Source organism: Adiantum capillus-veneris, chromosome 9 (assembly GCF_014529385.1).
Source record: "Adiantum capillus-veneris isolate H3 chromosome 9, ASM1452938v2, whole genome shotgun sequence".
Classification (NCBI taxonomy): Eukaryota; Viridiplantae; Streptophyta; class Polypodiopsida; order Polypodiales; family Pteridaceae; genus Adiantum; species Adiantum capillus-veneris.
The window spans coordinates 117981925-117995783 of record NC_140939.1 but is presented as its reverse complement, the minus strand read 5'-3'; the positions used below and the strand labels follow the sequence as shown (position 1 = coordinate 117995783).

Sequence of the window (13859 nt, the reverse complement as noted above, 5' to 3'; positions counted from 1 at the left end):
ATGAAAAATACTGTTTTGCTCTACGTTTTGAAGGCCCGTGGCATTATGTGATGTCAATGTATAACAATAAATTATTTTTGCTCATAAATGAATGCAAAGCAAGAGTTTACATCTAGCAAACTGGAGAAGTATTGCATTGTTTTGAGCAAATGTAGATCTATAGTTTGACTCTAGATGTAGCCGCGTACAATTTTTTTTATGAGCTCCCTGTTTGGGATGGAACTCTTGGAATACCTTGATCATAGAATATATTCCATTGCAGATGGCCTGTTACCTTCTTTTTGGAAACTTTTTCAATTCTTAAATAACCGAAGAGCCATCTTTAGCGAGTGGAAAAGGCTTGCATATTCTTAACTAGATTGTGTCACACCCAAGGACCACATGCTTACATGGTTCTCGACAGCCTAAATGAGAAGCTCTATTGATTGCACTAAGAGAAAACAATAGAGAGAGAGAGAGAGAGAGAGAGAGAGAGAGAGAGAGAGAGAGAGAGAGAGAGAGTTGTACAGCTTTGAATTATCTCAGCCATTTACTCAAGGTAATTATCTACACTGTTCTGTTCTATGATAAGAGTTACATTCCTTCCTAACTTCTTAACAACGCTCTTCAAAATTATAATCCATTAGACCTAGTGTATATATACAAATGCATCAATTTTCTCTGCTCCTATCGTGGGGTACAAAAAGTTCCATGTTTGATTGAAAAAGAACCAGAAAAACCATCTTTTAAACCCAACGCACCTTTTATACATCACTCAAAAAAACTGAGTTCAAGTCTTCACTTTTGATTTCTCTTGTTGACCACTAGTGATAAACAATAAGAGTTCTCCAACTAAAACCCAGATATAAAATCTTCTCTGCAAAATGTTATTAAAGTTTCCTTTACTAAATCCAACTATGTGAGCAATCCCAACGTAAGCAGTTAGCAGCAACTCTGAAAAAAAATATGCAAACAGCCAATTATAATAAGAGGATTTGGTAAGAAGATGAAAATTCAAATGGAGTAAGCTTTTTCAACCGATGAGCTTTTATATTATGATATCCGAAAGCATGAAATTTACATGAGTGCGCTAGGCACCATTTGAAGGATGACTCAGCTCATAGGAAAAATGGAAATGACTTCATCAGATAGGCTAAGAGATCCACCAATCACTCTTAGCATCATTCAGTAGTGGGCCAAGTAACAGAGGCACTGGCTCTCGCCTTGAAAATAGTTATCAAGCTAACAAAAAAAGAAGCACCGCTCCTTATACTAGTCCTAGATTGTATTGCATCGCCCAAACGGCACCCGTTGCCCAGAATGAACTTCTCCTTCTCAACCCTCTGAGCTGCTGCAACCATCAATATTCCTCCTTTGAAGGCAGACCTACAACTAGCAAAGAATAATAGAAAACAACTTGTCTTGGAAGATATTCTAGTAAGGAGAACCACTGGCACCAGGGAAAAGTTCGGCTATCTTCATTAGGGCATTCATAACCTGGAGCAGCACTTCAAATAAGAAATAATACCACCAACATTATCAGTTAAAACGGGCAACTGATCTCATTACCTCTTTGTCATTTTGATATTTTGTTATGTTCAGGGGATTCTGGGAGCACTGTAAAAGGAAAAAAAAAACGCCTCACTTTATGGAAACAGTAATTGACTAAAAAAATCCTGTCAGTTCGAAGCACATACATCCATAATGGCCTCCACAACCTTGGGATTCTGTAATGATGCAGCTATATCAGGACTTGCTAGAATCTTACCAACAACCTCCTCAGGTTTCAAGCCAATTTGCTCTGCAGTTGATGAAGCCAACTGTCTCAAAGTGAGCACTTTTCTAACAATAAAAAAAATCGTACAATTGAAAATTTCACTCTGTTATTCCACACATTCATTACTGAGTTAGCCCACGTTTGTGTCAAAGGAAATCAAACACCCTAAAATTTGAACAAAACTCACCAAACTGCTGCTTTACAACATCACTGTTCATGTACTTCAGCATATCCAGACCGTCTTCTCCACCCATATTGTTCCTATGCCATTCAGACCATCAAACATATATCGTGCCATTAGAATCCCAAGGGGAGAACTGCAGGATAGAGCTATCAATCCCTAAACTGCTAAACAACATTCTAACAAATGGGGCCAAAAACAGCAAGCATTGACTGCAAGTGTGCGTGTAAGCTTGTGTTCCTGGTCTAGCAACGAGAGAGTAAACTTGAAAAGCTGCATTAGTTCGTTGATCATCTTGAATCAGTGCCTAAATCTTCCAAGTACACTTCAACATTCAAGGTGTGTAGCTTGTGCATGATTTTTCGTGTCCAAACTTGCCTGGTCATATATACTTTTAGATAGTTGTATTTAGTGAATTTACGAGTTTAAACCTCAAAGTTTCTCGGGAACACACAGCAGTTTCACCACAAAAAGCGTGGCTCGTCCCATTGTGATCCAGTAAAGACATTATGTGATGTTCCTTTTATTTAATCTATTGTTTGCAGGTTTGACCATCGTTGTAGCAAAAGCACAACAAATATCGCATTGATGTTGCGACATTTGTTCCTCATGAACATTCTCAGGCATAATCCATACGTGTTGTTCATGATCCTCAACTGGTAAGTATACCATAAGCAGGAAACACCCTCACTTATGTAGTGCTTGTTTAGATCACAAGTACAATTCAAAGTCAACCTCTAATTGCACGTCTATGGGAGCACGCGCCAGAGATGAGTGAGAATGAACCCTAGTCACCCTATCTCAATGCGTTCAAGAGTAGAAGACAAGGAAGCATCAAAGAAATTTGCCTCTCAAGTCTCAAAGGCTAGACCACAATAGTGATGCTGCACTGTGTACAAACGCCTGGAATCTGTGCCAGTGGGGTTGTACAGATTGGATGATGTGGCAGTTCTTTTTATGCAACCTTTTGGCGAGTTCAAGAGTGAATACTGATTCCAGATTCTTTTGATCATAAGTTGTAAATAGCAGATAGCTTTTATACCCGCTTTTGATGATCTGGGATCTTTAAATAAATTGCCTCTGTGCCAGTTGTGACTGAGAGTGTGGTTAGTAGTCACACCTGACAGAGGATATCATGTTCGCTCAAGAATTAAAAAGTGAAGTTATTCTGTCCCAGTTATTTTGAGGTCTGGTACAGTGGTATAAGTTAGTAATTTCTCTTACTCTCACAAGACAAGTTCAACACGATCGAAGCTTTTATAAGTCCGTCAACAACCAAGGAGAACTTGACTCAACATCGAGATTCTATAGCGAATATTCATGGCTTTTTGCAGGCAAAGGGTGTAGAACCTAAGCAAGAAAGGGGCCCATACAGGTTGCGTTACTGGAAATACTGCTGATCTTGTTCAAATTGTGAGCCCTAGGTCCTTCTATAACAAGTTCTACCTATCTAGTTTCTAGATATCTGTGAAGTGTCCAAACACTTAAAAATCCTTGAAAAATTGTTGCCAAGTCACCATTGATTAAAACCTCACAAAATTACATGGTTTTAAAAATACAGCGGTTAGACATTCACATGCTCGCACACATCATGCTTTGTGATTCCGGCCAGCAGGAGACCGCAACCGCACGCTATACTAGTCCTAGGCTTCATGTTTGTCTCGTCGGATGTTACAAAACAGCTCACACAACTGCTTGCGTCTTGTACAAGCGAAGAAAGTTCTGCAGGGATCTTAACTGATTCAAGTCATCTGATAGCATGCTGGAGTTTCATATAAGCTCACAAAGGTTTCGGTATCAAATACCTTCCACTTTTTGAGTCTTCAGGTTGGCTCTAGGTCATAGTAGCATGTCCATGTAATAGACTTGGACACTCCAAGCCAAAGATCTACAGCAACACGTGAGAAAACTGCAAACAATTGAAGTGAACTTGAATACAGAGAGAGAGAGAGAGAGAGAGAGAGAGAGAGAGAGAGAGAGAGAGAGAGAGATACGAAGTGGCGGAGTTCTGCTTATAGACGCACTCTCCCCAAAGACTAGTGCCCCTTCTGATATTTCTTCATTATTGCTTCACAAGAGTACAATGTCCAAGGGTCCTCTTTCTTGCACTGCTCCCAAGCTAATTTGCCAAGAGAAGAGGCCATGGCACTTATTTAAAGGCCCCTGGTCAAAAGCATACAAGTGAAAAGCATTGCTCCAAAAGCTGTTACTCCCCAAAAGCTTCAACGCAAGATTCGGGCTTGTTGTACGATTGCCACATCATCAACGCCGTAAAATCCGGGCCTACCGTACAGAATTGCCACGTCAACATGTCTATGCAATTTTGGGGCTCTTGCTTTATATTGAAAGGTTTGTGTCACCGGGAGGTGTATTTTCCTATTGCCTTCTTTAAATATGTGCTACATATTTTATTTATTTTATTTTTACTTGTTTCCCCGGAACACTTGAAAAGGTGCAAGTGGACATTGCATGGCCAGTGTGAAACGGCTACGGCCGTACAAGTTTCTCACATTGGGAATCTAGGTCGGTCAGTCTCGGACTGGTAGGGCCAGTTAGCACTGAGTTCTGATGAGTATGGAAGCCTGTGTGCATCATAAGAGAATTTGGGCCACTCGACAAGTCACAACTTTATAAGTGGGAACTAGGGAAATAACCAAAGGGGCACACTTGGCACTTAGAGAGCAACCTGCACGACACCTAAGCAAGAGCGGGCACCCAAATGAGCGTGGAGGCTGATTTTTTAGCATAAGTGACCTACAATGTGTGTGTGAGTAGTGAGTGCAGATTCACATCTGCAATGGAAAGCTTGCCTTCTCCTTTGTCTCATGTGGCGCCATGATTTGCACTCATGCATCTCTCCCTCCCCTTGGCACATATGATAATGTCCCACTAGTTGGGCTTCTCAATTGAATATGTACAGTTTTTGATGGTTTTATGCGCGTTTGCCAAGGCAAAAGAGCCTTCTGAACACGAACCGGATTAGCTAATTGCTAATCCCCCACAGGTACGCACAGTTCCATCGCAAAAGACTGCGAATCTGGAGAGTTTTCTCGCGTGAAAACTCATCCAAATCACAAGGGGACTGTCCCATTGCGTGCGGGAGCCCTTGGAACACGCATAGACGTGTTCGTTCTACTGAAAACGATCCAAAACAGAGAATTACAGCCTGCTGTGTTTTTCTACACGTTTAGGGTTTCGCACCTAAATTGCAGAGAACACCAGGGGAGCCTCGGGGAGGCCTTGGCAGGGCTTTGGGCACCTCGCACTCACAAAACACGGAATTACAACACGCTGAAATACTGTTACAGCTCACCAGAAAGCTTCTAAATTGCAAGGAAATCCGTCCTAAACCAGTGCTTTTGACCTACAGGGGATTTGGCATCGTTATGCTGCCGAAATTGGGTCAAAAACCTGCAAGTTCAGCCCTCGCCAGGTTTGGACAGCTTTGTGACACTTTGATATAAGTGTCCGGATCGTCTGTTTTTGATTGAATAAAGAAATACCAAGACGGGCGCCAAGCTTTGGGGCCTACAGGGTGTTGGTCTTCGTGTCTGCTGTGACATTCTAGTCGCTGGACGCCTCTGTGCTCTCTTTTCTTCTCAGTGCTTTGTGTAAAGTTAACAGGTAATTGAGATAGTACCGCCCTCTGTTGTGTAGAGAACGGTTATAGTTTAGGCCCCTCCACCAGGTTTTGTCAGTTGGGCAGTGTTAGGTTTCAAACCCTAACTCCATTTGGGCCTCTCTGCAAGTTAGGACATGCCGAGTCACAAATTTGTAGCATACCCCCCTCTTGTAATCGCCCTCAATTACGCATGCAAAACAGACATAGGACAAAAACTAGCTCAGTAGACATTGACTCTAAGTACTGACGTACTAGACTGTACACATCCAATACTTGCAGAAAGACGACAATCATTGACCATTCGCATCACATTCACATCATTATCCCCATCGAGATCTCACATGAGAATCATGATTATTGTGACTTATTTAGCAATCGCATTCACCCGTGTTGATCTTGTCATGGTTGTCTTAATTTACTAAATCCCATCACCATCACATTCACATCACCCGTCAGGTGACTAGACAAAATGTTGCAATCATTTCATCTTTCCGCTGACACGTACTCGTACAATGCGCACATGAGAGAGCACATGTAACAATTTCATTTTAGAAATTCCCATTTCAAATATACATCTTCTAATAAAGTAATTCAGCAGAACACTATCAGCTTGCCAGTATCCCAAAAATCTCAGAGAGAAATCAGTGACTTTATTAATACATCAAGGTAACCTATGACAAAGAAGTGGAGCAGCTCCCGTCTTGTGCAATCTGCACCGCACCAAATTCAACCTACTCATTTATAAGTAACTTTTGGAATAGTCAGAGCTAAGCCTCAAGGTTAGTATCTGAGGAGGATCTACTAAGTCATCCTCCATCTACTTGGCACCAAGAGCTTCCTGAACTTGACCAAATATCCACGGATCAGCTTACCTTTCACTTTCCTTTCCTTGTGTGCGAGAACCTCATCTAGAATGAGAATCTCTTCTGTCTCTTCCACTTCCAGTTGCTCATCTGGCTCCCTGTCCACAGGCATTTCACCTTTGAAAGGTCTCAAAAGACTCACATGGAATGCATTGTGAAATTTCCAAGTATCTAATAACCTAAGTCGGAAGGATACATCATTTATCTTTTCTTGCATCTGAAAAGGGCCCATAGTATCGCATACTAAGCTTTGGAAAAAGCTTCTCACCCTTCCTCTTTCGTAGGCATGTTTTTTCAAACCGGAGTAGCACCCAATCAATTTCCTTCAACTGCAAGTCACGCTAATGCTTGTCTGCTACCTTCTTATGCCGTGCTTGAGACTTCTGTAAAGCCTCCCTCACCTTGGCAAAAGAAGTGTCTAGATCCTGTGTATAATGATCTGCTTCAAAACATTTGTCCTTAGTGCTTAGAATCGGTGGAACCCTTATGACACCCTCGACGATGTCAAATGGCACCTTCCCCATAGACATGTGAATTGTGTTATTGTAAGTAAATTCCACCGAAGGCAAATACTTCTCCCACTTAGTTTTATGATCAAAGATATAAGACTTCAACAATTCCAAACCCATTGAGTTTGCTATCTCCGATTGCCCATCTATTTGTGGATGAAACAAGGACGAGAAGTCAAGGCGTGTGCCCATATTGCTCTCTAAAACAAGCTCGTAACCATGGTTCTCTAGATGACAGTATAGAGGCACGCGTTCCATGTAATCAAAAGATCTGAGAGATGAACAGCTTGGCAATGTAATTGGCTTTCAATGTCTTCTTTACCAGAAAAAGGTAAGCCTGCTCGCTGAATCTGTCAAATTTCATTGTGCCCACTCTTAGTCTTAGGAAGGCTGAAGATAAAGTGCATTGCTATACTCTCCCAAGGTCAGTTCGGAATGGGTAAAGGATATAAGAGTCCTAGTGTTTTATGTCTCTCAAACTTGACCTTCTAACACACCAAACAAGTGTGTAAAAACTCATCCACATCCTTTTTGAGCTGAGGTTAAAAGAAAGACTTTTCCACCCCCTTTCAAGGTACTCTCGATACCTCTCTGCCCAACAAAAGGTACTATGGCACTTTGTCAATACCTTTAACCGCAAATCCTTTTGACACACAACATAGTCTTTTGCATTAGATAACCTTCCTTGAAAGTAAAACCTGCACCTGTCTCCCTACTCTGTATCCGATCAAAGATGTCTACAAAATCGGGATTTCTAGCATACTGATTAAACATATCTTCAAAGTTTTGATGGTGTATCGCCAAAATGGCCGATACCCGTGGCTTCCAAGGCAACATGTCTACCATCAAATTCTTCTTTCTCGTTACGTGAACAATCAAAAAATGGAACCTTCCTTGATAGTATAACCCGCAACTGTCTCCCTACTCTATATCCGATCAAAGATGTCTGCAAAATCGGGATCTGTAGCATATTGATTAAGCATATCTTCAAAGTTTTGATGGTGTATCCTTGAAATGGCGGATACCCGTGGCTTCCGAGACAATACGTCTGCCACCAATTCTTGTACGGAATTCCGCTTTTTACGTTGTTGTGATGACGTGGCAAGCTATACGGATTTCCGCGTTTCACGCTATAAGTTGTTGGCAGCTTTTTGCAAGAGCTTTTGGCAACAGATTCTTTTGGGGTTATGCTTCTAAAACCGCAGCTTTTCATGTAACTGCTTTTGGCCAAGGGACTTTATAAGTGTGACAAGGCCTCCTACAGTAAAATAGCTTGGGAGCACTACGAAGAGAGAGGACCCTCGGTCATTGTACTTGTTGAAGCATATTGATAAAGAAATACCGAGAAGAGACAGAGTTGGGAACCCCCCCCCCCCCCCCCCCCCCCCCCTTCCTCCACCTATTGCCCCTCCTTGCCTACCCTGCTCAGTGCTGCCCTCTGCCTGCTGCCTGCCCCTACCTGCAACAACGAAGTGCGTGATCTAGCAGAGGAGAGGTGTGTGATCTCCTTCAGGCCCGCTTTCTAGCCGAGGTGGGCAAGATTCTCGATGTTCAGTTTCTCGGGCGTGGCTACTACCAAATAGAGCTTGAGACTCCCGAGATGGCGTCCAAGGTCATTGCAATGAGCCTCTTGACCATCCGAGCAGTTCGAGCACACTTCTAATGGTGGTGCAATTGTTTCGACCCAGCTACCGACATTCTTGCCGAGGAGGCTGACCTGCCCATCTCAATCTGCTTCCTCAGCCTGCAGAGGGAGTACCTTCCGCCCCTTTCCAAGATAGGCTCAAAAATTCGGACTATCCTGGAGACACCTTGCACGGCAGCCTCTGTAGCTGCCAAGGCGTCCGGCATCCCCATAGTACATGTTTTGGTTCGGGTCACCCACACTCTCCCGAAGGTCATCCTACTTCCTCGGGTGAGTGGAGGTTGGTTCCATCAGAGCGTGGAGTATTCGGGCCTCCCGATTCAATGTTTGATTTGTCGTCAAATGGGCCATCTTGCGAAGGCCTGCCCCCACGGAGCAGACCTCGACCTACATCGCGGGCTCAGCCCCAGCCTTCAAGGGTTGGCTAGCAGAAGCAGACAGAGTCACAGGGTACGCCGACAGACTCCAGAGCCACCCTTCGAGCCTTGGGCTCAAGCGGAGGAGGGCTGGCGACAGATTCACGGTCGACGTCGACAGGAGCCACCACACCAGCCTGGCACTCAGAGTGGTCCCCAAGCTCCAGTCCAGCAACAGTGGGTTCCCACAGGGAACCGTTTCGACCCTCTTCAACAGGACGAGGTCCCTGCTCCACCCTCCACCTCAGCCTCACATCCAACAACCCCTCCTCCCTCTGCCACTCCTCGCCCCCCCCTCTCCTCCTCCTCCCACTAGTCCCCCCAGCTTCCATATCTCTTCCCACTCCTTCCCTACAGCGGTCCCAGGGGGCAAGACCATCCTCGACTGCTAGGAGATCTCTTGGCAGCGCTTTTGCCACGAGTCGCTTGGCGAGAGAGGGACAGCCTTTCTTGCGAAACCCCCCTTTTGGTGCAGACGTCCCTCTTTGCAGCAGTTCCTTGTGGACTGATGAGCTTCGACATTCGTCGTCGTTGGGATTTCTTTGCCTACGACTTTGCACGGTTCCTCGGCGACCCCTCACCAGACTTTGAGGCAACTTGCTTCAGAGTTCAAGTACTGTTCCTTGCAGCTAGAGGGATAGAGGCCCAGGACTAAGCGCGGTCGGCTTCTCTTTTCCCCTATGCGGCAGGGACCAGTCTGAGTGGACCTTAGACTCAGTGTTGGAGTGGCTGCAGACACAAGCCCTCGAGTTCTCGTCACATGTACGACCTAGGGGTTACAGCTTGGTTCAAACTCTGTGACCATTGGCCAAGTATTCAGTGACACCTCCAGACTCGGTAGGATGTAGACACATTGTGGTTCACTTCTTTGCTCACACACAGAGCCCGCCATGCTATGTACACATACTTGAGGACTCCTGGCACAGGAGGTTGCCTTGCGCACAGCTTGTTCTTTTTGGGCTTGAGCTAGACACGCTGCAGCGAGAGAGGAGAAGCAGCGTCTCCAACAGGGCGTTGCTTCCTTGCAGAGGATGCAAGAGCAGCATCCAGACAATCCTTGGTTGGAGGAGCAATTGTGCAACAAGCTCACCAGGAACTTGCCAGCACAGAGGAGAGGCACCACAAGTTTGCTTTTCATCGACAGCGCATCTCAGTGGACCCAGGTGGGTGACAGAGTGACAGGAGCTTTCTTTGAGACAATGGGACCCCAACATGCGCATGCCAATGTCAGCCAGTTGAGGAGGCCTGATGGGTCAATTGCTTCACGGCCACAGGACATGCGTGCAGTTGCTACTGATGAGCGCGCGGCGGTGTGTGCAAGTGAAAGAGCACGCGAGGAAGTGCAGTGTGTGCAGAGAGGGGAGGCGAACAGCAGCAGGAGAGGAAGCGCTAGCAGAAGAAGAGGGAGAGAGAGAGAGCTCAAATTTTTGGGGAAAACTCAATAAGTGAGTTTTGGGTTTTCCCACTTTTATTATAAGTGACTTTTAAAAAATGTGTCCAGGTTCATAATAAAAGTGACTTTTAAAAAATGTGTCCAGGTTCAATATGAACCTGGACAAAGTATAAAAATGTACAAAAAGGGGTTATTTAGGCCTTTAACCAAACAGCCTCCCACTTAAAGGCATAAATGGCGCCTTTAAGCTACGTGACTCCCACCATCTATGTGCATAGATGATGTTGTGCTTTGGGTAAGCACTTAGTGAGAGCATCGGCTGGATTTTGTGATGTATGGACCTTAACCAATGTAATAAGGCCATCCTCAAGCACTTCTTGTATGAAGTGATACAACACATCAATATGCTTTGTGCGTGCATGAAACATGGCGTTCTTTGCTAGACATATAGCACTCTCGCTATCACAACCAAGCATAGGTGCCTTGGCAGGCAAGTCAAACTCACTGCATAGGCGTGCTAACCAAATAGCTTCTTTGGAAGCCTCAGTGGCTGAAATATATTCAACCTCTGTAGTGGACAATGCAACAATCTTTTGCAATCTAGAACACCATGAAACAGCACCTACCGCAAGAGTAAATACATAGCCACTTGTGGATTTCCGTGTATCCACATCACCAGCCATGTCAGAGTCACAAAATCCCTTCAACTCCATTGGTCCTTTACCATAGCAAAGGCATTTGTTTTTAGTCCCTTTCAAGTACCTCATAATGGACTTCATTGCATCCCAATGTAACCTGCCTCGATTAGCCATAAACCGGCTAACAACTCCCACTGCATGGGCTATTTCAGCTGCCCTTTAAGAGCATCGACAATGCTTCTTTTCTTTGCAGCTATCAACATATCGTCTACATAGAGCACAAGAATGATAGGGCTGCCATCCTCATCACGTTTGGTATTTTGTAACCATGTTTAAGCATGAAGCGATCAAACTTCTTGTACCACTGTCTACATGATTGTTTCAACCCATACAAGCTTCTATTGAGCATACATACCAAATGTTTCTTGCCAGGGATGACAAAACCCTCGGGTTGCTTCATGTAAAGCTCTTCTTCCACATCACTATGCAAGAAAGCGGTATGTACATCCATTTGGTCCATTTCCAAATCAAGAGCAGCCACAATGGCAAACAATACATGCAAAGTGATCATCTTCACAACAGGAGAGAACACTTCCTGAAAGTCTATGCCCTTGGTTTGAACATATCCCTTTGCCACAAGCCTTGCCTTATACTTGGGTTTTGCATCAACAGTTTTGATTTTATACACCCGTTTGTTAGGAATAGCCTTCCTTCCTTTGGGCAATTCAACCAAATCCCAAGTATGATTAGCATGCAAAGCTTTAATCTCTTCCTGCATAGCAAGCTCCCACTTGTTGCTGTGCTCACATGTCTTTGCCTCTTTATACGTAAGAGGCTCTCCCTCATCTGTCAACATAATATAATGCAAAGAGGGGTCATATCGACTCACAGGCCGTCTTTGACGAGTAGAGCATCTCACTCAATGATCCACATTATCCGGCAATGGGTTTACATCAGGTGGCACTACAAAATCATCAACAATGGGCTGTTGTACATCATTTTCAGCATTTTTTCTTCGCTGAAAATGCCCTTCAGGAGCCTCAATTTGCTGTCCAACATCATCTGGCTCAAACACCACTGGATCATCTACATTTTCAGCCATTTGTGGTGCATCCTGAGGGTCAAAAATAAGCCTAACAGATAGCTGGTCATGCTGAAATTTCACCCTTTAATGGCCATGCTTTGAGGCACAATTGTTTTGAAGCAGCCTTGTCTCATTAAAAACAACATCCCCACTGTGTACAACCCTTCTGAGCTAAGGTAACCAAATCCTATAACCCATTTCGCCTTCTTCACCATATACCATGAAGAGGCCTTTAATGGACTTCCCATCTAGTTTACTCCTCAACTCAAATCTAACATGCACAAAAGCTTCGCAACCAAAAATGCGTAAGTGATCATATGAAGCAGGCATGCCAGACCAAATGAAACCGGCCTGTTCAATCCAAAAAGGACGGTAGACTTTACTTTAAACTTTGATTTAGCTTTCACCCATTTAATTTGTCGTCCACTTTACCTGTACTTTCAAGACACAACAAAAGGGAGAGGGATACACGCTGCTAGATTGCACCTGTATGAGTAGACCGACACCAGATTGGCCCCTAACTTAGGCACCCCTTTCGGTATTTCTTTATTGTTCAAAAGAGGGAATAAACGCTGTGGATCCCTACAAGCTGCCCCGCACACACTTGGCTGAATTTCAACTGTTCCGGCCGGATTTCGACAGCATAACTGTACTAGAACCCTTCACAGTCAGTATTCCCAGGCATTGACCGACTTTCCCCATGCATACGAGCACTTTGCAAAACCTGGCGAGAATCTGCAGCACGCTGAATTCTCTGTTTTTCAGCCCTGAAAATGCGCCAGATCGCCTGTACAGCGGTCCCCTCGCGTCCCCGAACCTCCTGGGGGTATTAGGGTCCGTTTAGGGCCAAAACCCTAAACCTGCAAAAATACACAGCAGGCTGTAATTCACTGATTCGGGCTCCGTTTCGCGTGCCGGTCGCATCCGTAGCAAGTCCTCGAGCTCCCGCACCTGTAGGGCTACTTGCCCTTTGAATCGGACAAGATTTCGAGCGTGAAACCTCTCCGAATCACCTGTACCTGCGTGGGATTAGCCGCTAGCTAATCCAATACCTGTGCAAGAGGCTCTTGCCTCGGCAATCGCGCATGAACCCACACAACTGTACATTGGTCACATGAAAGCCCACTAGTCCCCGGGGCATAACATACTGCCATAGAGGAGAGAGAGGGCAGTGCGTAGCGTGCAGGGCATCACTCCTGGCACCGCACTGTACATAGGAGGGAAAGCAAGCACTCCATAGCTCTTAACCTGTGACAAAACTGAAAATGAGCCTCTCCCAGCTTAAAATTCAGCGCCACTTCTTGTTGCATGAGGAAAGTGCACCAGACGGTGCCACTTGGCACATTTACAAGCATTTTCCCGTTTCGGGGTTGCCGCCTAAAAATCTATCAACCGGTTGCCCAGTTGACTTCACGGCAGAGTAAGAAAATGTTCCAACACCTGTCGACACATGTACGACACATACATGCTCATTGTCAACCGTGGTGTATTCAACACCTCGTCGACTCATGTATTGCCTGCGTGTGAACCCTGTCCCAATGACATAGTGGTAGCTGCGCACTCTGCTATTGCTTTGAGTCACTAACTTTCCAATGACAAAATGGTAGCTGCACATTTTGCCACTGTCTTATAGTACACGTTGGATCCCGTAACACTTTCGAGCATACCCAAACCGACAGTTTAAGAATGCAGTTACACATGTACTCTTTAATAGAAGCAATTACTGTATCCTTGACAAACTGACAAGAAATA

At 44.7% G+C, this 13859-nt stretch overlaps 1 protein-coding gene across 3 annotated transcripts in view; it reads right to left on the bottom strand.

Annotated features, from left to right (window-relative positions):
• Nucleotides 1–1265: 1265 nt before the first annotated feature.
• The window catches only part of TIC40 (hydroxyproline-rich glycoprotein family protein), a 146662-nt gene continuing 134068 nt past the window's right edge, over nt 1266–13859 (bottom strand). For all 3 annotated transcript variants that reach the window (XM_086520015.1, XM_086520013.1, XM_086520014.1), the window contains exons 12-15: nt 1944–2017; nt 1677–1780; nt 1549–1596; nt 1266–1476 (exon numbers count right to left, since the gene is read on the bottom strand). In XM_086520015.1, coding sequence (XP_086376141.1) covers nt 1414–1476; nt 1549–1596; nt 1677–1780; nt 1944–2017 — 289 coding nt within the window. In that variant the 3' untranslated portion in view covers nt 1266–1413. The remainder of the gene's footprint in view (nt 1477–1548; nt 1597–1676; nt 1781–1943; nt 2018–13859) is intronic.